Raw genomic sequence first — 27,563 nt, forward strand, 5'->3', positions numbered from 1 at the left:
TGGCTGGGAGAGGCTTCCCTGGGGAGTCCAGGACCAGAGAAAACCAACGAGTCACACTAATTGGGCCAAACACTAGTTCAGATCATCAAAAGTTCATAGCATCAGACAGAATTTTCTTCGTCTCTTGGACAGGTGCCCTATCAACTAAGTTCATTCACTTGAGTATTATTCTAAATACCCAAACTCACCTTGGTTTGGGTTGTCAAGCGCTTAGTACAGTGCTCTGCACATAGTAAGCGCTCAATAAATACGATTGAATGAATGAATGAATCAGCCTTGAAAGTAAACTGAGTTACTGTTTTATGGTCCTGAGACTGATGTTCTGCCTTCTCCGCCCAGAATGGATAGCAAGTTGGGAGGAGGAGTTATTTTGCTGTTAAGGGAATTAATTATCAAATTCCTCCCAGCAGTAATTGGGCAGGCTCTGCAGTTGTGATGTGTTAACTTCTCTTTCTCTTGTACTCTCCCTTCTGCTGCATAGGACACAAACCTGAAACATGTAGTCTCATAGTAGTATAGTTTTAAATTAAATTCTCTCTTTCCCTTGACTCTCACTGCTCGCTCTCTCTCTTCCTCCCTCTCCATCTTCACCTGCTACCCATCAACAGCAAACTGGATTCCCCTGCATGTGTCCTTGGCTTTCAATGCTGGGATCACGGCATTCCAAATTCATTGGGGTGCTCAGCTGCCTCTTCTTTCACTTTACCAAAAGGAGCTCCCGCCCTTCCCACTACTCCCCAACTTACCTGCCCCCAACAGAGAAGTCAGAGATGGCATAGTAGTAAGACTGAAGCACCTTGGGGTCCTTGAAGATGTCATCTCCAAAGGTATTGAGCCGGTCCAGGGAGATGAGCAGTTCAGTGCTGGTCACCCATTCCTGTCGAGGGACATTCAGGCCAACAACCCTGTGGGTGCCTGGTTTGGGCATCCCGCTCTGTCCCTACACTGATCACTTCAAAGCCCCAGGGTCCACCCCGAAGCCTGCTTCAGTCCCTTTCTATTGTCAAAAGTTATGGACTTCCTAGTTCCAGGGCAAAGAATGATGGAATCCTGAATCTGGGAGGAAAGAGGTCACCTGGTTCAGCCCCGGCCTCAAGTGGTCAGCATTTAAACACTGTCAGAGATAATGATAATAATAATAATGATGATGGCATTTATTAAGCGCTTATTATGTGCAAAGCACTGTTCTAAGTGCTGGGGTGGTTACAAGGTGACCAGGTTGTCCCACGATGGGCTCACAGTCTCAATCCCCATTTTACAGATGAGGTAACTGAGGACCAGAGAAGTTAAGTGACTTGCCCAAAGTTACACAGCTAAGTGGCAGAGCCGAGATTTGAACCCATGACCTCTGACTCCAAAGCCCGTGTGCTTTCCACTGAGCTATGCAGCTTCTGGTATTTGTTACGTGATTACTATGTGCCAAGCATTATAACCAAGCAAGGGGGTAGATGCAAGATAATGAGGATCTCCATGGAGTTCACAGTCTGAGCAGGAGGGAGAACAGGTATTGGATCCCCATTGTGCAAATGATAGAACTGAGGCACAGAGAAATAATGTGACTTGCCCAAGATCACTCAGCAGGTAAGTGATGGATCCAGGAATTAGAACCCAGGTCCTCTGAGTCCTAGAGCCTCGCTCTTTCCACTAGACCACACTGCTTCTCTCAGATCAGTGTCATTTCTCCTTAGTATTGAGTTCCAGTGTCCTATCAACCTGGCAGGCAGGAAGTACTTCCTAATGTCTAATCTAAATCCCACCAGCTGCAATTTGTCTCAATCTTTACAGAAGCAGAACAACTGTTCTCCATCATTCCTGTAATATTCTTTCACATACTCTAAGCCCATTATTAAGGCCTTCCCAGCCTTCTCCTCTACAGACTAAATAAACCCAGTTAAGCTAGCCTTTCTACATATGGACAATTTTCCAACCCTTTAATCATTTTGATTGCTCTCCTCTGGCTCTTCTCCAAATTCAACATATCATGCCCCTCCTCTCCCCACTCCCCCCCACCCCCCCCACCAAATATGTTCTTTTTCTTCTTCAAAACTCTACAAAAACCCACCCGCTTTCCTAGATTAACCCCATCTGGCTCCTGGCATTCCAATCATCCCACTAATCCTTTAGTATACATACATGCCTCTGTAAATTATGTTTATGGGATTTGGTCATCTGGGTCCCTAGGTACCTTGTTTCAGTCATTTGCTTCTGTAACTTGTGTTGTATGTTTCTTTTAGGCTGTTCTGCATCCCCCATTAGGCTGAAAGATCCTCACAACCCCTAGTACATATTCTGCCACAGTAGCCACTCAGTACAGACTGGGCCTTTCATTCATTCATTCATTCATTCATTCAATCAATCATACATCTTGAGCTCTTTCCTTCCTTCATCGTATTTATTGAGCACTTACAGAGCACTCTACTAAGCGCTTGGGAAGGTATAACAATAAACAGGCACATTCCCTGCCCACAGTGAGCTTACAGTCTAGAGGGGAAACAGACATTAATATAAATAAATAAATTACAGGTATAATAAATAAAATACAGATTGAGTGGCACGGAGGTTCCAAGGTTCCTGACAGAGGGCCAGGTCAAAGCTATGTAGAGTGAGTGGTTTCCTTCTTGCTCTGCACCCTCCTCCAACTCTTTGCTTTTTAAATAATAATAATGGCATTTATTAAGCCCTTACTATGGACAAAGGACTGTTCTAAGCATTGGGGAGGTTACAAGGTGATCAGGTTGTCCCACGGGGGGCTTGCAGTCTTAATCCCCATTTTACAGATGAGGGAACTGAGGCGCAGGGAAGTTAAGTGACTTGCCCAAAGTCACACAGCTAAGTGGCGGAATCGGGATTTGAACCCATGACCTTTGACTCCAAAGCCCGGGCTCCTTCCACTGAGCCTCGCTGCTTCTCTAATGACACCAGCCTTCATTCAGTCAATAATTCCTTCACTCCTACATTCCTTGACATCGCCCAGTACAGCTGGGGCGATGCTTAGAGCCATGGGGAAGAGTCAGCTAGGCCTCCAATGGCAGCACTCAAGGCCCAGCTCTCGGGGCAGACAGGGCTAGGCCAGGGTTCAGGGGATCCGAGGAAGACCTGAAATGGTGGGGGGGCGGGGAGGGTCATGCTTGAAAGAAGAGTCTTCTTTAGGCTTGTGGAAAGCCTAAAGCAGGTCCAGTAAGGATTCCCACGGAGGTGAAGGTGATAGGATAGAACCCCTCAGTCGTGGCGGTGATGGTGGCTGGTTCCTCCTCTTCTTCTCCCCAGGGAGGGGTAATATTAGATGCAGCCACAACCGCCGACCGTGAAGATGAATTGACTCTTCGGCGTTGTGGGTGGGAGTTGCTGGCAAGATGTAAAAATCACCACCCAGTAGCGCCAGGAACTATTCATAGCCCAGAGGACCAGCCTGGCCACAGTCTGCCCCTGGTTCCGGCCACCTGTTGCCGACAGCCACCCAGCTTAAATGGCAACAGAGCTGGAGGTTGCTGGTGGGTGATGGTGGAAGAAAGACACCCCCCTCCCCACCCAGACCCCACTGCCCTCATTACTCTCCCTTCCTCTTTCTTTTTCTATTTTTTGATAGCATTTGTTAAGCATTTACTATGTGCGAAGCACTGTTCTAAGCGCTGGGGGGGATACAAGGTGATCAGGTTGTCCCATGTGGGGATCACAGTCTTAATCCCTGTTTTACAGATGAGGTAACTGAGGCTCAGAGAAGCTAAGTGACTTGCCCAAGGTCACACGGCAGACATGTGGGGGAGCCGGGATTAGAACCCATGACCTCCGACTCCCAAGCCCGGGCTCTTTCCACTGAGCCACACTGCTTCTCTCTTCTTCTTCTTGCTGCTTCTTTCTTCTTCCTCACCTCTTCCTTTTTCCCTGTCTCTGTATCCTGGTTTTTTGTTTTTGTTTTTGATTGAGTATTTGTTAAGCATTTACTGTATTGCTGGCACTGTACTAAGCTCTGAAGTAGATACGTGCTAATCAGATTGGACACAGTCCATGTTCCACATGGGGCTTGCAGTCTTAATCCCCATTTTACAGATATGGTAACTGAAGCGCAGGAAAGTGAAATGGCTTGCTCAAAGTCATACAGCAGTTAAGTGGAGGAGCTGGGATTAGAACCCAGATACTTCTAACTCCCAGTCCCGGGCTCTACCACTGCTTCTATCTTTTTCTCCTTGTTGCTCCTCTCTCCCTTCAGCCCCTCTCTCCCTTCAGCCCCTCTCCTCCTGCTCCATTTTAGACCCCTCCTTCTCCAATTCTGCTCAAAGTGATCAGATTTCTACCCATTTTATCTGATTCTTTTTTTTAAAAAAAGGGAAATATTAAGCACTTACTATGTGTCAAGTATTGTACTGTGCTAAACCTTATTGAGAGCTCTCCTCCTCCAGGAGGCCTTCCCAGACTAAGCCCCCCTTTTCCTCTCCTCCTCCCCATCCCCCCTGCCCTACCTTCTTCCCCTCCCCACAGCACCTGTATATATGTTTGTACAGATTTATTACTCTATTTATTTTACTTGTACATATTTACTATTCTATTTATTTTATTTTGTTAATATGTTTTGTTTTGTTGTCTATCTCCCCCTTCTAGACTGGGAGCCTGCTGTTGGGTAGGGACTGTCTCTATATGTTGCCAACTTGTACTTCCCAAGCGCTTAGTACAGTACTCTGCACACAGTAAACGCTCAATAAATACAATTGAATGAATGAATGAATGGAGTGTTATTTTACTTGCACATATTTACTATTCTATTTATTTTGTTAATGATGTGCATACAGCTATACTTCTATTTGTTTTGACCATTTTGACACTTGTACATGTTTTGTTTTGTTGTCTGTCTCCCCCTTCTAGACTGTGAGCCTGTTGTTGGGTAGAGACCATCTCTATATGTTGCCGATTTGTACTTCCCAAGCACTTACTACAGTGCTCTGCACACAGTAAGCACCCGATAAATATGACTGAATGAATGAACGAATGAGGAAGTACAAGATAATCAGCCTGGCCACATCCCTGTGCTGTATGGAGTGGCCTCTCAAGCGGTGAAATGCCCTTCCTTCCCCCAGCTCACTTGCTTAGCACTGAATTAGGCCTCTGAAGGATAGAAGGGTTGAGGGCCAATGATAATAACAATAATTATAGTATTTGTTAAGCATTTACTATGTGTCAAGCGCTGTTTTAGGCACTGGGGAAGGTACACGATAATCGGGTCATTTATTCACTCATTCAGTCGTATTTATTGAGCGCTTACTGTGTGCAGAGCACTGTACTAAGTGCTTGGGAAGTACAAGTTGGCAACATATAGAGACGGTCCCTGCCACAGTCTCCATCCCATACAGGAGTCGGTCTGAGCAGGAAGGACAGGTATCAAATCCCCATTTTATAAGTGAAGTAACTGAGGCCCAGAGACATTAAGTGTCTTGCCCACGGTCACACTGCAGGTACATGGAAGAACCAGGACTAGTCCCCAGGTCCCCTAACTCCCAGGCCCCTGCTCTGTCCATTAGGCCACGCTAGAACTGAATGAGGTTTGCTCTTGGGAACTCAGAGTATGGCTGTGCCTCATACCTAGAGCTGTACTTGGGGAGAAAAGAGGGTTGGAGCCAGGGAGAATGAATTACTCTGCCCTGAAGTTTCCTCTCTCTTGGGCCCCTAACCCCATTTAGTTCATAATTCCTGACTCTGTCCCTGTGTGTGAAAAACTCAAATAGTCTCCAAAGGCAAAACCCACAAAATCTCTGGATTTAGGAATTTAACCTCACCTCCCTTCTTTCCTTCTACAACCCAGCCGGTACCCTCTGCTCCTCTGCCACTAACCTCCTCACCGTGCCTCGTTCTTGCCTGTCCCGCCGTCGACCCCCGGCCCACGTCATCCCCCTGGCCTGGAATGCCCTCCCTCTGCCCATCTGCCAAGCTAGCTCTCTTCCTCCCTTCAATGCCCTACTGAGAGCTCACCTCCTCCAGGAGGCCTTCCCAGACTGAGCCCCCTCCTTCCTCTCCCCCTCGTCCCCCTCTTCACCCCCCCATCTTACCTCCTTCCCTTCCCCACAGCACCTGTATATATATATGTATATATGTTTGTACATATTTATTACTCTATTTATTTTACTTGTACATATCTATTCTATTTATTTTATTTTGTTAATATGTTTGGTTTTGTTCTCTGTCTCCCCCTTCTAGACTGTAAGCCCACTGTTGGGTAGGGACTGTCTCTATATGTTGCCAACTTGTACTTCCCAAGCGCTTAGTACAGTGCTCTGCACACAGTAAGTGCTCAATAAATATGATTGATTGATTGATTGATCTAGCTTTACTTCTATTTATTCTGATGACTTGACACCTGTCCACATGTTTTGTTTTGTTGTCTGTCTCCCCCTTCTAGACTATGAGCCCGCTGTTGGGTAGGGACTGTCTCTATATGTTGCCAACTTGTACTTCCCAAGCGCTTAGTACAGTGCTCTGCACACAGTAAGCGCTCAATAAATACGATTGAATGAATAAAGGAATGAATTTAAAAAATTGTTCATCCTGTGTTTATGCTACCTGTTGGACCGTAAGTTATTTGAGGTCGGGGGCCTGGCACATAGTAAACACTTCACAAATACCATAAAAAAACCTCAAATAAAAATAACCCCACAAAAGAGAGAGCTGGAAGGCACTTTCAAAGATCATCTGTTTGACTCCCTGCCTGGAATACTTAACCATCCAGGACAGCTCTGTTTAATTATGAAGCACCCCCATTTAGCATCACTTGCCCAAAAGCCCTTCGTAAATCACAGATTCACCGAGCTGGAAGGGAACTCTGGAGGTCATTTGGTTCAATCCCCTGCTTCCAAGCATATCACTGTACAGCAAAAATTCCCTCTGCTCCATGCTGTTGGAGACTGTTGCCCTAAAGCTTCCCACCCCGAGGCTCATCTCTAATTTTGTTCTCCTTGACATGCAGATGAGCTGAAGATTGTGGGAAGGGGGAGTGGGGAGAGCAGGGGGGAAGACCACTGATTGGGATATGATGAGTTTCAGTGGCTGACTTTCAGCAGAGTGGTTAACCTGGGTCCACGGCGGGGTAGCCGGCCTCAGTCCCAGCTCCTGGTGCAGGACAGCAAAGATAAATCTTTCTCTCCCGCAATCATGGCAGAATCAGGTTCCCGCTGATTTTCCTGGCAGGGCTTCAGGGCTTCCTGATCTTCTCTCTGCTCCACGGCTGGCCAGATGCAGCGGAGCAGGGGTCACTTTCGGGAGCTATTTGGAGCCCTCTCCCTTCACATGGAACCCCTTAAGAGTGGTGTAACAGATCAATTGACAGAGGAATGAATAGTTTCCTAGCTGTGAGGTCCCTGCCAGCCAGCACCTCCCACCCCTCAGAGATGCTGAACTGAGGGATCATCAATCGTATTTATTGAGTGCTTACTATGTGCAGAGCACTGTACTAAGTGCTTGGGAAGTACAAATTGGCAACTTATAGAGACAGTCCCTACCCAACAGTGGGCTCACAGTCTAAAAGGGGGAGACAAAGAACAAAACCAAACATACTAACAAAATAAACTAGAATAGATATGTACAAGTAAAATAAATAAATAAGTAAATAGAGTAATACATATGTACAAACATATACACATATATATAGGTGCATGAGGGATGAGTCACGGCATTTTCCTAGGGGAAATTGTTTGCCTGTCCTGACCTGGGTAAATCTCAGCGTGCCTACCTGCAGGGTTTCCCATCAGATTCATTCATTAAATCGTATTTATTGAGCACTTACTATGTGCAGAGCACTGTACTAAGCGCTTGGGAAGTACAAGTCGGCAACATACCACTCTTTCAACTGGGTCTAAGTCTTGGAGTGTCAGGCCGGATTCAATGTTCCAAACAGTGGAGCGTCAGAAGGCCGTGTGGTCTAGAGGAAAGCACTGGCCTGGATCTCAGAGGAACCGGGTTCTAAACCTGGCTCCGCCACTTGTCGGCTGTGTGACCTTGGGCAAGTCATTTAACTTCTCTGTGCCTCAGATTCCTCAACTGTAAAAGAGGATTCAATAATAATAATTACGGTATTTGTTAAGCGCTTACTACGTACCAGGTACTGTTAAGCGCTGGGGTGGATACAAGCAAATTGGGTTGGATACAGTCCCTATCCCATGTGGGGCTCACAGTCTCAACCCCCATTTTACAGATGAAGTGACTGAGGCACAGAGAAGTTAAGTGACTCGTCCAAGGTCACATGGCAGTGAAGTAGAAGCACATGACGGAGAAGCAGCATGGCTCAGTGGAAAGAGCCCGGGCTTTGGAGTCAGAGGTCATGGGTTCAAATCCCGGCTCTGCCAATTGTCAGCTGGGTGACTTTGGGCAAGTTACTTCACTTCTCTGGGCCTCAGTGACTTCATCTGTAAAATGGGGATTAAGACTGTGAGCCCCTCATGGGACAACCTGATCACCTTGTAACCTCTCCAGCACTTAGAACAGTGCTTTGCACACAGTAAGCACTTAATAAATGCCATCATTATTATTATTATTAAGTGGCAGAGTCGGAATTAGATCCCACGTCCTTCTGGTTCCCAAGCCCGGGCTCTATTCACTACACCATGTCGCTTCTCTATGCCTGTTCAATGCCTGTTTTCCCTTTTACTTAGACTGTGAGCCCCTTGTGGGAGAGGGAATGTGGGCAGCACAATTAATATTAATGTATCCTAGCACTTAGGTTGCAAAGTACAAAGTACTTGATACAAAGTAAGCACCAGACAAATAAAATAATAATAATAGTAATATAATAACAGTGGCAGTTCTGTTGGCTCTTCTTTGTCCTGTCCAGTCAGAGCTCCTGGTTGAGAGGCCGGGGGTAAGGAAGGGAAAAGGCTGCAGAGGAGCTGGGGGAGGCCAGGAGAAGAGAGGTAGAGAGGGTGGCATTTCTGAAAAGGTTGACTTTCTACTGCGACCTTAGTTTGGGTTTCCAAAGAGGCACCTACCTTTAAATCAGACATCATCGACCTTAGATGGGAATTGAATATAAATTAAGCCCTTTCCTCTAAGGTGACAGCCCAACTGATAAGTGCTGGAACTCAGTATGCTAGGAATTTAGTAGTGTTGTCTAAAGAGCTCTGAGCCCCTCAGAGAATCAACAAATAGATCAATCAGTTGTATTCATTGAGCACATACTGTGTGCAGAACACTGTACTAAGCACTTGGGAGAGTACGATACAACACAGTCAGTAGACACGTTCCCTGCACACAACAAGCTTACAGAGAAGGGTCTCTAATCTGATACGAAATAATAATTCAGATACAAAAAACAACTAATGGATGGGGAAGGGATGTTTTCTGCCGTCAGGGCTCTACACATCAATCAATCGATTGATTGTATTTATTGAGCACTTATTGTGTGCAGAACAATGCACTAAGCACTTGGGAGAGTGCAATAGAACATGCTGGGTGACTTTGAATGAACATCACCTCCATCACTGCCATCACCTTGGTGTTCCTCATCATTCATCATTCCTTCATTCAATCGTATTTATTGAGCGCTTACTGTGTGCAGAGTACTGTACTAAGCACTTGGAAAAGTACGATGCAACAATAAACAGCGGCATTCCCTGCTTACAGTCTGGGTGGACCGGGGAGAGACAGACATCAATGCAAATGAATAAAATTACAAATATGTACATAATTGCTTTGGGACCGTGAGGTGGAGGAAGAGCAAAGGCAGCAAGTCAGGGCGATGCAGAAGGGAGTGGGAGATGAGGAAAAGGGGGGCTTAGTCTAGAAAGGCCTTAGAGAAGCAGTGTGGCTCAGTGGAGAGAGCACGGGCACGGGAGTCAGAGCTCATGGGATCTAATCCCGACTCCGCCACTAGTCAGCTGAGTGACTTTGGGCAAGTCACAACTTCTCTGTACCTCAGTTTCCTCATCTGTAAAATGGGGATTGAGACAGTGAGCCCCGCGTGGGACAACCTGATTTCCTTGTATCCCCCCAGTGCTTAGAAAAGAGCTTGGCACATAGTAAGTGTTTAACAAATACCATAATAATTATTATTATCATGGAGGAGATGTACTTTCAATAAGGCTTTGAAGGGAGGGAGGAGAGTAACTGTCTGTTGGATTTAACACACTTCCGGTTGCTCATACCCAGAGAACCCAGCGCTTAGAACAGTGCTTTGCACATAGTAAGCGCTTAATAAATGCCATCATCATCATCAACTATATGGGCACAGGGACAGGAGCATACCAGAGAAGCAGCGTGGCTCAGTGGAAAGAGCCCGGGCTTTGGAGTCAGAGGTCATGGGTTCAAATCCTGGCTCTGCCAATTGTCAGCTGTGTGACTTTGGGCAAGTCCCTTCACTTCTCTGGGCCTGTTACCTCATCTGTAAAATGGGGATTAAGACTGTGAGCCCCCCGTGGGACAACCTGATCACCTTGTAACATCCCCAGCACTTAGAACAGTGCTTTGCACATAGTAAGCGCTTAATAAATGCCATCATTATTATTATTATACCAATATTCTTCATATTATTCTATGTGAACCCACACAGTGATTACAAAAACACACACAGAGGCACATTCCCCTTGCATTGTGGCTGAATTCCCGCGAGTACCTACCTAACATTGCAGGCTTCGGTCCACCAGCCCACACACCCGTCTCTCCCATTAGTCTTGCAAATATTGCCTCTCTCCCACTCACTTAAGGTGAGTCACAGCACAAGCTGGAGAGCGGGAAGAAATGTTGGCATTGGTTCTCTTGGCTGCAACCCCAGTCAACAACATCATCAACCCGAAGGGTGTCTGTGGCTGGTGAATGTTTGGGGTTAATTGTCAAGGTTGTTTCCCCAGCAGCACACCTGTTGCAGTGAGGATGGGTGTTCGGATGGGACGGAGAGATGGTCTCTCAGCTGAACTCCTCCTTGACCTATTAGATGGAGGGTACCTGTTTTTTGGTTCTGCGTGGACTAGATGATTCTAACCTGGCACTAGGAGTCTTCTCTTTTCCTTAATGGCATTTGTTAAGTGCTTACTATATGCCAGGCACTTTCCGAAGTGCTGAGGTAGATACGAGGTAACCAGGTTGGACGCAGTCCCTATCCCACATTCACTCAGTCGTATTTATTGAGCGCTTAACTGTGTGCAGAGCACTGTCCTAAGTGCTTGGGAAGTATAAATTGGCAATATATAGAGACAGTCCCTACCCAACAACGGGCTCAAACATGAGGCCCGAGGCCTTAATCCCCATTTTACAGATGGGTAACTGAGGCACAGAGAAGTTAAGTGACTTGTCCAAGGTCACATAGCAGACAACTGGCCATGATGAGAAGGAGTGGGGCCTACTGGAAAGAGAACAGACCCGGGAGTCAGGGGTACCAGGTTCTAAGCCCAGCTCCACCTCTCGTCTGCCGGGTGACCTTGGGTAAATCGATTCTCCTTTCTGTGCCTCAGTTACCTCATCTGTAAAATGGGGATTAGAGATGTGAGTCCCATGTAGGGCATGGACCGTGAGCAACCTGATTATCTTGCATGGTGTAGTGCCTGACACAGAGTAAGTGCTTAACAAATACCATAGAAAAAACGCCAGAGCTGGGATTAGAATCCCCAAACCCCACCCAACCCACATCAGTCCTCTGAGTCTGCCATATATTGTACTCTCTCAAGGGTTTAGTATGGTCCTCTGCACATGGTAAGCACACAATAACTACTGACCTAGAGCCCAGTGTTAGCCTCAGAGATGTTGCGGTGAATTGCTTCTGGAGAAAGCTAACTCCGTTTCTCTCCTATGCCTTAGAAGCAGCCCCTGAGTCTCTGCGAAAAGTAGCAAGAGAAGCAGCGTGGCTCAGAGGAAAGAGCCCGGGCTTTGGAGTCGGAGGTCGTGGGTTCAAATCCCAGCTCTGCCAGTTGTCAGCTGTGTGACTTTGGGCGAGTCACTTCACTTCTCTGGGCCTCAGTTACCTTATCTGTAAAATGTGAAGACTGTGAGCCCCACGTGGGACAACCTGGTCACCTTGTAACCTCCCCAGCATTTAGAACAGTGCTTTGCACATAGTAAATGCATAATAAATGCCATCCTCATTAGCCCAAGGCGACGATGGTCATTTCTACCGGGCCCATCCCTGGAGTGATGCCCAAGGCAGCCTACCTGCAGCACGGGGCTCTCGTCGAAGTTGTAGGCGCTGGGCCGGCCCTCCAGCGTGGAGAAGGCCACGTTGCCGCCGCTCAGCGGGGAGATGTCGCTGAACTCAGGAGTGCAGAAGGCTACCCGCTCGTCCTCCCCGGGCCGCAGGTACTGCCTCTCCTGCTGCCCGTAGGTCTTCAAACAGGAGGCACTGTAGTACTGGTAGGGCACCCAGGGGCCACCCGCCCGGCTGCGCTTATAGATGGCAAAGCTCTCCGGCCTGCTGGTGTGGAACTTGAGGCGCACGTAGGTGATCTCGTAAGCTTTCCCTGCAGCGGGGAAGAAACAGACCTCCTAAGAAGGGTTGGGATTGGGTGACCGTGTTGCCTGTCTCTGAAGGACAGGGCTGACCTGACAATAATAGTAATTCTTGTTAAGCGTTTACTATGTCTGTCTCACCCTTTTAGACTGTGAGCCAGTTGTTGGGTAAGGACTGTCTCTATATGTTGCCGACTTGTACTTCCCAAGCGCCTAGGACAGTGCTCTGCCCACAGTAAGTGCTCAATAAATACGATAGAATGAATGAATGAATGAAATACAGGCTAATCAGGTTGGACACGGTCCCTGCGTGGGGCTCACGCTCTCAATCCCCATTTTACAACTGGGGTAACTGAGGCCCAGAAAAGTGAAGTGACTTGCTCAAGATCCCAAGGCCACACAACAGACAAGTGATGGAACTGGGATTCTGACTCCCAGGGTTGGGCTCTATCCAGGGATGGCCCTATTTATCCTCTTATTGGGCCTCAGGCCTTGGGCCTGGGGCAGGGGGGGATCCTCCCCCATTTTCCCTACTGAGAGCTCACTTCCTTCAGGAGGCCTTCCCAGACTGAGCCCCCTCCTTCCTCCCCCCTTCCCCATCCCCCCTTATCTCCTTCCCCTCCCCACAGCACCTGTGTAAATGTATATATGTTTGTACGTATTTATTACTCTATTTATTTGTACATATTTATTCTATTTATTTTATTTTGTTAATATGTTTTGTTCTCTGTCTCCCCCTTCTAGACTGTGAGCCCACTGTTGGGTAGGGACTGTCTCCATATGTTGCCAAGTTGTACTTCCCAAGGGCTTAGTACAGTGCTCTGCACACAGTCAGCGCTCAATAAATTCGATTGAATGAATGAATGAATGAGAACAGCTGCAGGGGAGATTCTGCGCATCAACGGTTCTCAGCATGAAACTGTTGCTCTTGCATCTTTCACCCTCTAACTGTGGGGATCCGTTAAGGCTCTGTTCTGGGTCCCCTTCACTTCTCATTTCACACTCCCTTCCTTGGGCAACTGCTTTCATGATTTCTGCTCCCAGAGCTCTGCAGTTGGTTCTCAAATCGATGATACTAGCCTCAATCTCTCAGCTCCTCTGCCATCTTGCCTTGAGGGCATCTCTACGTGGATGATCCACTATCACTTTAAACTCGATATGATAAAACTAAATTCCTCAGCCTCCCTACCAAATCCACTCCTCCACATAACTTTCCCAGGGTATCATGATGACTGGCACATTTTTTGCTATGAAACATTAATTAAACGAAATCCTTCAAGGCTGGGAGGTAGGCGGGCCACAGAATGTGTCATAAGAGTGGCAGATGTCAGTCATAGGGGAGGTGGCACCATGTTGGGTCACAGTTCAACCCCTTCAATTTGGGATTGGTAGAACTGACAGGATTCCCCACTCAGTGTCACACCTGGAGAATTTCCAGTATTTCGCCAGTCTCAACTAGGGGAGGGAAAGTCAAGCAGAGGCCTACCCACTCCATTCTTAGCTTGGGCAGTGGCCAGCAAGTGGAAGGCAATCTGCTACAAATCAAAACTCACCTGTGCTGGGCAGCAGTGGCATGGAAGAAAGTTGAGGGCAGAGACCCAAGTTTACCGTGCGGAAAGAGGCAATAGTAAATCACTTCTGTATTTTTACTGAGAAAACTCTATGGATACACTACCAGAAGGATTGCAGATGGAGGTGAGGCATTCCGGGAGAGATATGTCCATAGTTTTGTTCTGGGTCAGAGACGGCTGGAGAGCATAAAACAAGAACTGATAGGATACCCAGACAAATTCCAAATCCAACCAAAAGTCTCCTTTTCAAATCACACCCTCTGTCACAGACACTTTTGGCGTGCTCCTTGACTCCTCAATCTCTTTCAACTCTCACACTTAGTTTGTCACTAAATCCTGTCGGTTTTCTCCCTACGTCATTTCATGGATTCACTCCTTCTTCTTCATCTAAACCACCACCACCCTGGTCCAGGAGCTCATCGCAGCTCAACTAGATTAACACATTAATCAAGCAATCAATCAATGGTATTTATTGAACGCTTACTGTGTGTAGAGCACTGTACTAAGCGCTTGGGAAAATGCAATATAACAGAGATGGTAGATACATTCCCTGCCCACAAGGAGCTTACAGTCTAGAGAATGTATCAGCCTCCTTGCCTCTTCAGTCCATATGCCACTCTACTGCCCAGATAACTTTTCTAAAACACCATTCTGCGTCCATCTCTCAACCCCTCAAAAAACATTTGGTGGTTATTTCCTTCTGTATCTAGAAAAAAACCCTGACCTTTGGCTTTACAACACTCAATTAACTCTCACCTTCTTATTTATCCACTCTCTTATCCCACTCTTATCCACTCCACACTCTTCGTTCCTCTCAAACTCATTTCACTGTGCCTCATTTTCAACTCCTTCTCCTCCAATCCCTTTCTCATGGCTTTTCTCCTGCGGAGAACTCCCTCTCCCTTCGAATCCATCAGACCATAGCTCTGCCCATCTTCTAAGCCCTTCTGAAATCCCACCTTCTCCAGGAGGCTGTCCCCACTTAATTTTTCTTCTCTCCAGATCATATCCTCTCAACTACCTCAGCACTTCTGGCCACCTCAGCTCTTTTGCAGCCAGAGCCAACTGAAGCACTTCTGTTCCTATCACCTTACATACTTCACTATTTAAGCACCTACTCATCCACATATCCATCTTTCCGGTTTATTCTTCCTCCTAGCTGTAATTTATTTTGTCTTCCTGGCCACTCTCCCAACTGGTACAGGGTCTGACACACAGTAGATACTCCATAAATATTGTTATTATGTTATTAAAAATAATACTGGTCTTTATTAAGCACTTATTATGTGCCAGACCCTGGAGTAGATACAAGCTAATCAGATCAGACAATCTAACAGCTTCTTTCCCCCAAGGGGCTTCACCAACTAATAGTAACTGTAGCATTCATTCATATGTTGCCAACTAGTACTTCCCAAGCACTTAGTACAGTGCTCTGCACACAGTAAGCGCTCAATAAATACGATTGATTGATTCATTCATTAATTTAGAGCTTTTTATGTTCCAAGCACTGTGATTAGCACTGGTGTAGAGACAAGATGATCAGGCCCCACATAGGGTCCATGATCCAAGTAGGAAGGGGAATTGGATCCCCATTTTGCAGATGAGGGAATTGAAGCATGGAGAAATGATTTGCCAAGATCACACAACAGGTAAGTGGTGGAGCCGGGATTCGAACCCAGGTCCTCTTACTTCCAGGCCCGTCCTCTTTCCACTAGTCCATTCTGCTTCCCTAAGAGGTAAGGAGAGGCAGATATTATTATCCTAATTTTACTGATGAGGAAATCGAGGCATAAGGAAGTTAAAGGATTTCCCCACAGTCACACAACAGACAGTGACAGAACTGGGACAAGAACCCAGAATTCCAGGAATCTCATGCTCATTGAACTTAGCCACACAGCCTCTATAATCGCCAATATAGATGCCTCAAACTGAAAAGGACTATGGTTATTTAATCCATCCATCTGCCTCCAGGCCGGGCTGTACCTAAACCACCTCACCAGTGTGTGTGTGTGTGTGTTTGTGTGTGTGTGAGAGAGAAAGAGCGAGAGAATGTGTGTGTGTGTGTGTGTGTGTGTGTGTGTGTGTGAGAGAGAGAGAGAGAGAGAAAGAGAGAGTGTGTGTTTGTGTGTGTGTGTCCCGGAGGTCTTTGCTGTTCTTTAACTCCACAGGGAAGAAATATTCAGAATGGAATGTGTGTCTGACTTGTTCTGAACACACAAGACCTGTTACTGAGCCCTAGAGCAAAGAGATCTTTGGTCAGTGCAAAGTAATAATAATAATGATAGCATTTATTAAGCGCTTACTATGTGCCAAGCACTGTTCTAAGCCCTGGCAAAAGGCAAGGCAACCTTACCTTTCGCCTTGGGAAGCAGCATGGCCTAGTGGAAAGAGCCCGGGCTTGGGAGTCAGAGGACGTGGGTTCTAATCCCGGCTCCACCACTTGTCTGCTATGTGACCTTGGGCAAGTCATTTAACTTCTCTGGGCCTCAGTTACCTCATCGGTAAAATGAGGATTAAGGCTGTGAGCCCCACATGGGACAGCCTGATTACCTTGTATCTACCCCAGCATTTAGAACAGTGCTTGGCTCAGTGGAAAGAGCCCGGGCTTTGGAGTTAGGGGTCATGGGTTCAAATCCCGGCTCTGCCAACTGTCAGCTGTGTGACTTTGGGCAAGTCACTTCACTTCTCTGTGTCTCAGTTCCCTCATCTGTAAAATGGGGATTAAAACTGTGAGCCCCTCGTGGGACAACCTCATCACCATGTAACCTCCCCAGTGCTTAGAACAGTGCTTAGCACATAGTAAGTGCTTAAATGCCATCATCATTATTATTATTAGAGAAGCAGCATGGCTCAGTGGAAAGAACCTGGGCTTTGGAGTCAGAGGTCAGGGGTTCAAATCCTGGCTCTGCCAATTGTCAGCTGTGTGACTTTGGGCAAGTCACTTAACTTCTCTGTGCCTCAGTTCCCTCATCTGTAAAATGGGGATTAAGACTGTGAGCCTCTCCGTGGGACAAGCTGATCACCTTGTATTCCCCCAGTGCTAAAACAGTGCTTTGCACATAGTAAGCGCTTAACAAATACCATTATTAATTAATAATAATAATAATGTGTTTAACATAGTAAGTGCTTAACAAATACCATTATTAATACATAATAATAATAATGTGTTTAACATAGTAAGTGCTTACAAATGCCATTATCATTATTATTACTAACCAAGGGACCTTTCTGCTGGCAGAAATCCCTCTGACCAGATTTCTGCCTGGATCCCTCCTCCTAGGAAGGATCCCTGGGGATGACATCCTCAGAGTTCCAATAGAAGTGGTCAACTTTGTCAGAGATCATCATCAATCGCATTTATTGAGCGCTTACTATGTGCAGAGCACTGTACTAAGCGCTTAAGAAATGGATGCAGATGGCTATTAATCTGGGACCCGGAGTTCTAAACTCAGCTCTGCCCTTCGCAACGCTATGTGGTCTTGGGCAGCTGCCCGCCCTTCTCTGAGTCTTACTGATTTCCTTCGAATGATTGGCGTAAAGGATCTCCCAAATAAAGGAACTACCAAATAAAATAGCCGAAATTTAGAGAAGCAGCATGGCTCAGAGCCCATTGTTGGGTAGGGACCGTCTCTATATGTTGCCAACTTGTGCTTGCCAAGTGCTTAGTACAGTGCTCTGCACACAGTAAGCGCTCAATAAATACGATTGAATGAATGAATGAATGGAGCCAGAGGTCATGGGTTCAAATCCCGGCTCTGCCTCATGTCAGCTGTGTGACTTTGGGCAAGTCACAACTTCTTTGTGCCTCAGTTACCTCATCTGTAAAATGGGGATTAATCAATCAATCAATCGTATTTATTGAGCACTTACTGTGTGCAAAGTACTGTACTAAGCGCTTGGGAAGTACAAGTTGGCAACATATAGAGACGGTCCCTACCCAAAAGTGGGCCCACAGTCTAGAAGGGGGAGACAGAAAACAAAACAGAACATATTAACAAAATAAAATAAATAGAATAGATATGTACAAGTAAAATAAATGTGAGCCCCCCATGGGACAACCTGATCACCTTGTAACGTCCCCAGCACTTAGAACAGTGCTTTGTATATAGTAAACACTTAATAAATGCCAATTAAAAAAGGCTGGAAAGGCTGGTGAGACAGCAGGAGCTGATGGAAGGGCGAGACCTAGATTAAAACCCAGACTCTCAAGGAGCAGGGCAATCCACTGGAAGCAACAAGACAGAAACAAATACGGAAATACAAAAAGAAACATAAAACACAAGTGACAACAATGTGAAAACAAACAAATCTTCTGAAGAATGTAAATGATGGAAAGAAATAAATGATTTATAGAGGGCCGTGTGAAATCCCTGCAGGGTCCCTACAAGCAGCATTGTCTAGTGGAAAGAGTATGGATCTGTGAATCGGAGGACTTGGGTTCTAAGCTCAGCTCCGCCACTTTTCCGCTGTGTGACCTTGGGCAAGTTACTTAACTTCCTTGTGCCTCAGTTACTTCATCTGTAAAATGGGGATTCAGTACCTGTTCTCCCTCCTACTTAGATTGTGAGCCCCATGTGGGACAGGGACTGTGTCCAACCCGATTATCTTATGTCAACCCCAGTGTTCAGTACAGCGCATGGCACATAGCGAGCACTTAACAAGTATGATAAAAATAAGAAAAAACTGGCAGGACCCAAATGGGGTTAATGTGGGAAGGCTTCAGTGGGGAAGGATTGTTTGCATTGAGTTTCGAAGAATTGAAGGGTCACCGAAGAAGAGGCTTGGGAAGGGCATTCCTGAATGGGGGAATGGCTCGATCTGTGACCCTAACGTGGGAATTCATTCATTCAGTCATAGTTATTGAGCTCTTACTGTGCACAGAGCACTGTATTAAGTGGTTGGTGGAGTTCTTCGTGCAACCCCCGGCCCGTCTCCGGCCATAATTGAGGGAACACAAGAGCTTCCCACCAGGGTAACCCAACGGACTCTGCCTGTCTGGAGCCCAAAAGCTAGCCTGACTCTACTAGTTTTTCCTGTTGCGATTGGAAAGCCAAGTATTTGTTTCCTTTCCTTTCATTCTCTCTGACATCCAGACACCGTCATGGGCCCACGAAAGAATCCCAGCTGTGGCTCCGTCCCTGCTCCCGTGCCAGGGGAAGTAGGCGAATCTGGGAAGCGAACCAGCCTCGGCTTTCTCCCAGTGAGAGCAGTCCATCCCCCGGTGGAGCAGGAGCCAGGGGAAACAGTGGTGGATGGGACAGAGGGATTTTAAATCAAGCCCAGAGGAGTCTGACTTGTAACCATTCTAGACCAGAGAGGGCTGGGGAAACAAGCTTTGGGTCCTTTTATTGGAAGACAAGGATCCCTCCTCTCCCCCCCGACCCACAACATTGTGGGGGTGGGACGGGGCAGTTGATTGTGTTAATTTGGGCATTGAAGAGCTCAGCCTGCTGTGCCCCCGAGAGGAGAGGCTGCTTGAGTTGTGTATCATGGTTACATGGCTTGGCAACAGATGCTACTGTTGCCCTACTGAGAGCTCAAGGCCTTACTGAGAGCTCACCTACTCCAGGAAGCCTTCCCAGACTGAGCCCCTTCCTTCCTCTCCCCCTCGTCCCCCTCTCCACCCCCCCATCTTACCTCCTTCCCTTCCCCACAGCACCTGTATATATGTATATATGTTTGTACATATTTGTTACTCTATTTATTTTACTTGTACATATCTATTCTATTTATTTTATTTTGTTAGTATGTTTGGTTTTGTTCTCTGTCTCCCCCTTTTAGACTGTGAGCCCACTGTTGGGTAGGGACCGTCTCTACATGTTGCCAACTTGTACTTCCCAAGCGCTTAGTACAGTGCTCTGCACACAGTAAGCGCTCAATAAATACGATTGATGATGATGATGATGCTAGTGGAAGGATATGTCATGTCAGCAGTAGGGGTTAGGTGGGGTGCTGATATGTTCTAGTCTCCCAAGTGCTTACTACAGTGCTCTGCACATTGTAAGCACTCAATAAATACGAATGAATGAATGAATTAATGGTGGGTTTCCCCCACAGATCTCTTTTCTTTTTTGAGTTGGTAAGAATCACAGCTTAGACATTCTCAAGACTCTAGACTATCTATAGACTGGAAGCTCCTGGTGAGCAGGGAATGTGTCTGCGAACTCTGTTGTACTGTACTTTCCCAAGCGCTTACTACATTGCTCTTCATACCCTAAGCATTCAATAAATGCCGCTGATTGGTTGACTGATATCCTAACCTTCCTTCTTTCTAAGAACTCAGAGCCCACCCCCATATCTTATTTCGTCTTTGCCTTATCTATACGGGGAGAAGAGGGACAAAGATTATTCTCCCTCTCTTACTAATTGGAAAACCGAAGCCCAGAGTTAAGAGACTGTGAGCCCACTGTTGGGTAGGGACTGTCTCTATATGTTGCTAATTTGTACTTCCCAAGCGCTTAGTACAGTGCTCTGCACATAGTAAGCGCTCAATAAATACGATTGATGATGACCTGCCCAGGGACCCAAAGCAAATAAGTGATGGATCTGGGTCTAGAACACAAGCCTCCCATCCTTCTGGGTCAGAGCTCCTGAGAAGCAGCATGGCCTAGCGGATAGAGTACGGGCCTGGGCGTCATAAGGACTTGGGTTCTAGTCCCGACTTTGCCACATGTCTGCTGTGTGGCCTTGGGCAAATCACTTCACTTCTCTGTGCCTCAATTACCTCATCTGTAAAATGGGGATTGAGGCTACGAACCCCATGTGAGACAGGTGTCCAACCCGAATAACTTATATCTACCCCAGTGCTTAGAAGAGTGCTTGGCATATAATAAGCACTTAACAAATGCCATTATTGTTACTAGAGAAGCAGCGTGGCTCCGTGGAAAGAGCATGGGCTTGGGAGTCAGAGGTCATGGGTTCGAATCCCGACTCTGCCACTTGTCAGCTGTGTGACCTTGGGCAAGCCACTTAACTTCTTTGTGCCTCAGTTACCCCAACTGTAAAATGGGGATGAAGACTGTGAGCCCCACGTGAGACAACCTGATCACCTTGTTTCCCCCCAGCACTTAGAACAGTGCTTTGTACATAGCAAGTGCTTAACAAATACCATCATTATTATTATTATTATTACTATTAGTATCTATCCATGAAATGATCTTATCTCCTATTGTCACTGGGTGGGCAAGAGGAGCTGGGAGAAAGTCTGTGAAGGGGAAAGGGAGACCCCCTTCACCCCTGCATTTAAGCACTCCTCCTTTTCAACCCCTGGAACCAGTTCCTGAGGGACGTCTAGCAACTCTCCGGACCCCACTGGGCTGACTGTGTGAAGAAGAAAATCAAAACAAACTTATGACCATCCTCTCTGCCTAGGGCCCCAATCCAGCTTGGAAGTAGGGCTTTTCCAGAATGCCGTAGAGCACCGTTAATAAGAAACAAAGCTAGCCCCACATCCTGGCTCAGGCGAAGCAAATAATGAGTTCAAAATGGGAGAGGCTTATTTTGGGAAAAGGGACACAAAACAAAACCTTTTAATTGGACCCATCTGGGAAGCAGCCGCCTCAGGCCCAGACTCTCTGGGAAGGCTGGAGAGGAGGGGAAGGGGGAAGGGGAGGTGGCACCGAGCGGGAGAATATAATGGAGACACCAGCCTGGATCCACCCCAGCCACAGACAGGCCTTGATTTTCAGAGGGGAAGGGAGGAGGCCAAGTGGCGCTGGTGGCCGCGCTCCCACTTCTCTTTCCCAGACCTGCAGCCCCAAGACCTTGCTCCATTGACTGCCCCCTCTTCATCTCAGGGAGTCAGCAGAGAGTCCCTGGAGAGAACAGTGATCTGCGTGCCCAGATTTCCGCCTGCTTCTCTTGGGTCATTTTCCCGGGAACCCAACCACCCACCACCATCACCCAGTGACCCCCATCGTACTCGCACAGCCCAGAACCAGGCTCCCCCTCTCTCCAGGTTCAGCCCGCGGGGTTCCCCAAGAGGATTCCCACTGGGGCAGGCCAGGTCCGGGGGCGTCGCTAGAATGCAGGAAGAGATGTCGAGGACGGCCAGCTGAGGCATCTCCTCCAGACTGGAGCCGCTATGGGTGTCAAGTCAACAAACAGTCCCTGACCTGCCCCTTCCAGGGCAGAACTTTTCAGGACTCAGTAATCCGGTCCCAAAGAAAGAGGAGGGGGGAGGTTGGGAGACCCAGGCCTTCCGGTGAATGAAGCCAAGGACAGTCAACCTTGGGCTTAGCATGATTCCTGCTCCCAGGGACCCCCAGTCTATCCAGCCTGTACAGCCTGTACTTGCCTCATCCTCACTGTTGTATTCTCCTCTATCCAGCCTGTACAGCCTGTACTTGCCTCATCCTCATTATTATACTCTCCCAAGTGCTTAGTACAGTGCTTCACACACAGTAAGCGCTCAATAAATATGAGTGAATGACTCTCTAGACTGTAAGCTTGCTGTGGGCAGGAAATGTGTCTTCCAAATCTGTTATAGTATACTCTCCCAAGTGCTTAGTACAGTGTTCTGCACACAGTAAGTGCTCAATAAATACAACTGGTTGATCACATTTTCCTTCTCCTCAAGACCCTCTAAAAGTTTCCCATTCCCCCCCACATTAAGCAACAACTCCAGTTTAGCTCAATTCCCTCACTGCTCCAGCTTGCTCTCTTCAGTCCTCCCAAGCCAACCTTTTAGCTGAACCTCATTCTCGACTCTCCTGCCTCTGCTCCCTCATCCGTCCCCCCAGCCTGGAATTCCCTTCCCACTCTAATCCTACAGATGACAGCTCTCTCTCTCTATTATTCTTTCAATGGTATTTGTTAAGCGCTCACTATGTGGCAGGGACTGCACTAAGCTCTGGGGTAGATAGAAGCTAATTGGGTTGGATACAGTCCCTGTCCCACATGAGACTCATAGACTTAATCTCCATTTTGCAGATGAGGTAACCGAGGTACAGAGAAGTGAAGTGGCTTGCCCAAGGTCACACCACAGACAAGTTGTGAAGCTGATATTAGAACCTTCTGATTCCCAGGCCCGTATTCTACCCACTAGGCCATGCTGCTTCTCCACCTTCAAGGCTCTCATAAAAATCCCACCTCCTCCAAGAAGCCTTCCTGAGTGAATCCCTAAAAATCACCTCAACCCACCAGCCTCAGCACTCGTGCATGTACGTTTGACTGATTGTATAGTCAATGCATTCATTCTGTTTACTCCATTTGTAAGTATTTTCATTTCGGTCTCCCCCATCGGAATGTAAGCTCCGGATGGGCAGGAAAAGATCTCATGCTTCTTTTGTACTTTTCCAAGCCCTTAGTATACTATGCATTGCAGCTAGTGGGTGCTCAATAAATAACCTTTATTACAGTTCATCCTCCCTAGCCAAAACCAAGGCAGGGCAAGAATAATAATTATGATATTTGTTGAGCTCTTACTTTGTGCTAAGTAGCTCTTACACTGACCTAAGCTCTGGGGTAGATACAAGATAATCAGGCTCCACATGGGGCTCACAGTCTAAGTAGGAAGGAGAACAAGTATTGAATCCCCATTCAATACAGAGCATTAGTACAGTGCTCTGCACATAGTAAGTGCTCAATAAATTCAATTGATGATTCTGCAGATGAGAGAAATGTGGCCCAGAGAAGTAAAGTGACTTTCCCAAGGTCACACAGCAGGCATGTGGTGGAACTGGGATTAGAACCCAAGTCCTCTGATTCCCAGGCCCGTGGTCTTTCCTCTCGTTCATGCTGCTTCTAACCCAAAGCCAGTCTGGCCAAGATTGTCGTGGGCCTCCCGCAGGACAGGCCATTGGACTGAGTCCAGGAAGGAGAGTAGTGGCTGCCATATCCACCCTCCATCATGCTGAGGCTGAGATCAGAAGCCTCTCCAAACACCTAAGGGAAGATCCAGGAGGGGAAGTGGGGAAATTGGACAGTGAGGGAACCATTGGGCTGCCTGTGAAAAGAGACAGTTGGGAGTACACTGCCCCACCGCTGTTCCAGGGGAGCGTTCCTTCTGTTGGGAAGAGAGCCCGTGGCGGGGATGCAAAAAGGGTGTTCTGGTTTGGGGAGAGAAAAAAAGTTGAGGTTCATTGGGATGGGTAGACCAGGCCCTCTGGCTCAGCTTCAGCTTCCAGAAGGTCCTAGGATGGGGGCGATTTAAAGGTTCTCCCTCTGTGGGGCAGAAACCTCTGCAGGGAAGCTGGGAACGAGGAGCAAAGCGGTGGATCGCCAGACGTTCCGTCTTTCATCTCAGACAGGAAGGCTGAACCCAGCATGCCGGGGGTTTGGAACAGATGTCTGGGAGTCCGTGGGGGGCTGGGAAATCAGTGACCTTCATTTGATTTTGGACGTCCCATTCTCCCGCTGCCCCTTACCCGGACACGGCCCCTTCTCCATCCTTCTCGCCCACACAGCTCTGCCCTCACGGCCCTTTGAAGAGCCTCCAGGGGTGAAGCCCTGGGAGTGGTCGGCTGGTGGTCACCCGGTGCCATGGCCCAGCCGTTCAGAAGGCACATGGCGAGTCCTCCATCTCTCTGTCACGTCAGGGGTTGTGGCAGCAGCAGCAGCTGGGGAAGAGGTTAACAAAGAGAGCCGCTTCCGACAGTCAGACCCGACTCAGGCAGGGCTCACAATCTAAGAGGGAGGGAGAGCAAAGACCTCGTCTCCAAAAGATAAGATTGATTTTTGTCTAACCCCAGATGTTAACAACACAAAATCGCCCAGTTAAATCATGAATCCAGTAGGGATCAGTGGGTTTGACTTCTTAGATGAGAACAAATTTCAAAGTTTTGTCCGTGTTAAGAAAGAATGGCAAACTAATCAATCAACCAATCATTCGATGGTATTATTGAGCGCTTACTAGGGCGCAAACAGTTCAGATAAGATAAAAAGATGATCTTCAGGGGATGGAATGGAATTGCCCTAGGACAGCTTCTTTAGTTTGTTTAAGGCGCAGTAGATCATAAAGAGAAGACAACCAAGTCCAGATCCATAAAGTTAAAAAGACAACCATTTATAGGAGGGAAAAGTCTGATACGATACAGACTCACAGGTCTGAGAGTTAAGAAACCTGGGTTCTAGTCAAAGCTCTGTCACTGACCTGTGGGTCCTTGGGCCAATCACTTAACCTCTCTGTACCTCAGTTTCCCCATCTATAAAATGGAGCTAATACCTCCCTCTCCCTACCTCGCAGGGAAATTGGGAGGATGAAATGAGATAACTGCTATCAAGGTGCTTTGGAGTCCACCAAAAGCACTTTACCAATTCATGGGATTATTATTGACTTTATAACAACATCGACATTTCTGATAATCACTTCCCTCAACTTTCCCCTTCCCCCAGCAATTACAATCTAACTTTAGGAACAATTCCCTTGTCTACAGAAAGAAATATTCCAGGGGTAGAAGGAATAAGGAGACGCCAATTAAAGTCAAATTTAGTCGTTGAAATGAAATGTTTGATGCAATTTCCAGAGTAATCTCACAGCACAATATGTTGCTCTCAAAGAGCGATAGAGTCTTCCGTCATAAAAATCTGACGAGCTTAGGTCCAGTCACAAAGGTTTTGGGTACGAGAAGTGGGGTGAAGGAGCTGGTTATAGTGCTAGTGGTTTGTGTAATTCTTAGTACAGTGCTTTGCACACAGTAAGCGCTCAATAAATATGACTGAATGAATGCAGCATCACTTGGATGCCCAGTAGACAACACTTGAGCAGAAAATGACTTTAGGGGCCATTTTCCATATCAACTCAGCTCAGCATCTACACAGTAGTCCCCAGTAGGCTCAAAAGCTTGGATGGCATGTCCGTCTGGTACCTTTCTCAGTTAAATACCTAAGACAGGACTCAAACACGGGTACTGGGTGAAAGGAAAGAAAAAGGAAGGGGGCAGCGCCGGTGGGAAGTGAGAGAGAATAGAGTTCGAGGGAGGTTTCTGGGGATGAGATTCCCCCCGCAAGATGCTGGGCCTTGGCTTCAGGATGCATCTGGCTCCTCAGAGAACCAGGCTTCTGTTTGGCTTCCTCTGACTCTGCCTTGGGGGCAACAGTCATGGGGGGCTCCCGGCTGCGCCGAGGGTCTGGTGAGGAGGAGGCAGGAAGAGAGAAGGGGGCCTCGGGTCCCCGGTCAGTTTGGTGGGGGAGGAGAATCTGGTTCCACTTACCCAGCCGGAGGGTGATGTTGACCGAGTTGGGGTGCTGGACCCCAAAGGCCATGGACTGGCTCTGCCACCAGGTGCTCTCCTCCTGGCTGTGGAAGTCGGTCAGGTAAGTGGCGTTGTGGTGGCGATCGGGGTCTTGGGCATCGCAGCGGTGGCACAGCTGGGTGTCCCCGGGCCCGCCCATCTGCAGACAGTAGTCCTCGGGCGGAGAGCCACACGTGTTGGTCACCTCCACCTCTCGGCCGAAGGCCGCGTTCTCGAACACGGGCAGGCAACGCTGGGGGCGTCCCCGAGGGTCGTAGCAGGCGTCCGTGGCCCCCCAGGCCCGGGGGAGCCCCAGGCCCAGCAGGACCCCGAGACAGAGCGTGGAAGCCTGCGCCATGGTGGGGAAACTGAGCTGCCCTTCCCTCTCCTTCTCACTTGGGATGGTCCTTCGGGTCCCTCCTCCTCTTGGAAAGGCAAGGCCCAGAGCCCCCCCACAGCAGGGCCCATTTGCTGGTTCTCAGCTCCATCTTGTGTAGAGGGCCGGGAATGGTCAGAGCTCACCCTCTCTAAGCCACAGACTGGCTTTTCCAGACGCTCCCACAACTGCGGCATGGCTTTCCTTAACTTTTCAGTAACCGCACATTATCGCACCCTTCTCTGCTCTTCATTCATTCAATCAATCATATTTATTCAGTGTGCAGAGCACTGAACTAAACGCTTGGGAGAGTGCAATATAACAATAAGCAGAAACACCCTCCCCCCACCGTGTGACCTTGGGGAAGTCACTTTCCCTCTCTAGCTTCTTTCCCCTCTCTTATGTGGGAATTATGAGACTTAGTCGCCTAATCCTCTGGGGTGACTGGTTTAGTGGAAGGAGCATAAATTTGGAAGTCGGGAAACCTGGGTTCTGGCCCCAGCTCGGCTACTGGGTGACCTCGGGGAAGTCACTTAACCTCTTGGTGCTTCAGTGTCCACACCTGTCAAGTGGACATTGTGGGGGATTTTAATTTAAAAAGATCACTGACAGGAAAGTACTTGAGAAAAATAAAAGCCCCATACAAATTCAAGTTTCATTACTTACAGAGTAATGTTAGTTACTGGCAATTTAATAGTAGAGAAACAGCAGGGCCTAGTGATAGAGCCCAGGCCTGGGAAGCAGAAGGACCTAGGTTCTAATTCTCTCTCCGACGCTTGTCTGCTGTGTGACCTAGGGCTTGTCACTTAACTTCTCTGTGCTGCAGTTACCTCATCTGTAAAATGGGGATAAAGACTGTGAGCCCCACCTGGGACATGGATTGCGTCCAGCTAGATTAGCTAGTATCTACCCCAGGGCTTAGTAGAGTTCCTGACACATAGTAAGCACTAAACAAACACCATAAACATAGTAATAATAAATTATTATTCATAATAAATTAATTGTAGCTATCTTGGCAAATAAAAGCACTTGATC

The 27,563-nt window shown here is 47.5% G+C and overlaps 1 protein-coding gene across 1 annotated transcript in view; it reads right to left on the minus strand.

Annotated features, from left to right (window-relative positions):
- The window catches only part of LAMC3 (laminin subunit gamma 3), a 72,608-nt gene extending 46,098 nt beyond the window's left edge, over positions 1–26,510 (minus strand). The window contains exons 1-3 of the mRNA XM_038745929.1: positions 26,132–26,510; positions 12,115–12,419; positions 747–877 (exon numbers count right to left, since the gene is read on the minus strand). Coding sequence (XP_038601857.1) covers positions 747–877; positions 12,115–12,419; positions 26,132–26,510 — 815 coding nt within the window. The remainder of the gene's footprint in view (positions 1–746; positions 878–12,114; positions 12,420–26,131) is intronic.
- Between the last annotated feature and the right edge of the window lie 1,053 nt (positions 26,511–27,563).

Source organism: Tachyglossus aculeatus, chromosome 4 (genome assembly GCF_015852505.1).
Source record: "Tachyglossus aculeatus isolate mTacAcu1 chromosome 4, mTacAcu1.pri, whole genome shotgun sequence".
NCBI classification, from domain to species: domain Eukaryota; kingdom Metazoa; phylum Chordata; class Mammalia; order Monotremata; family Tachyglossidae; genus Tachyglossus; species Tachyglossus aculeatus.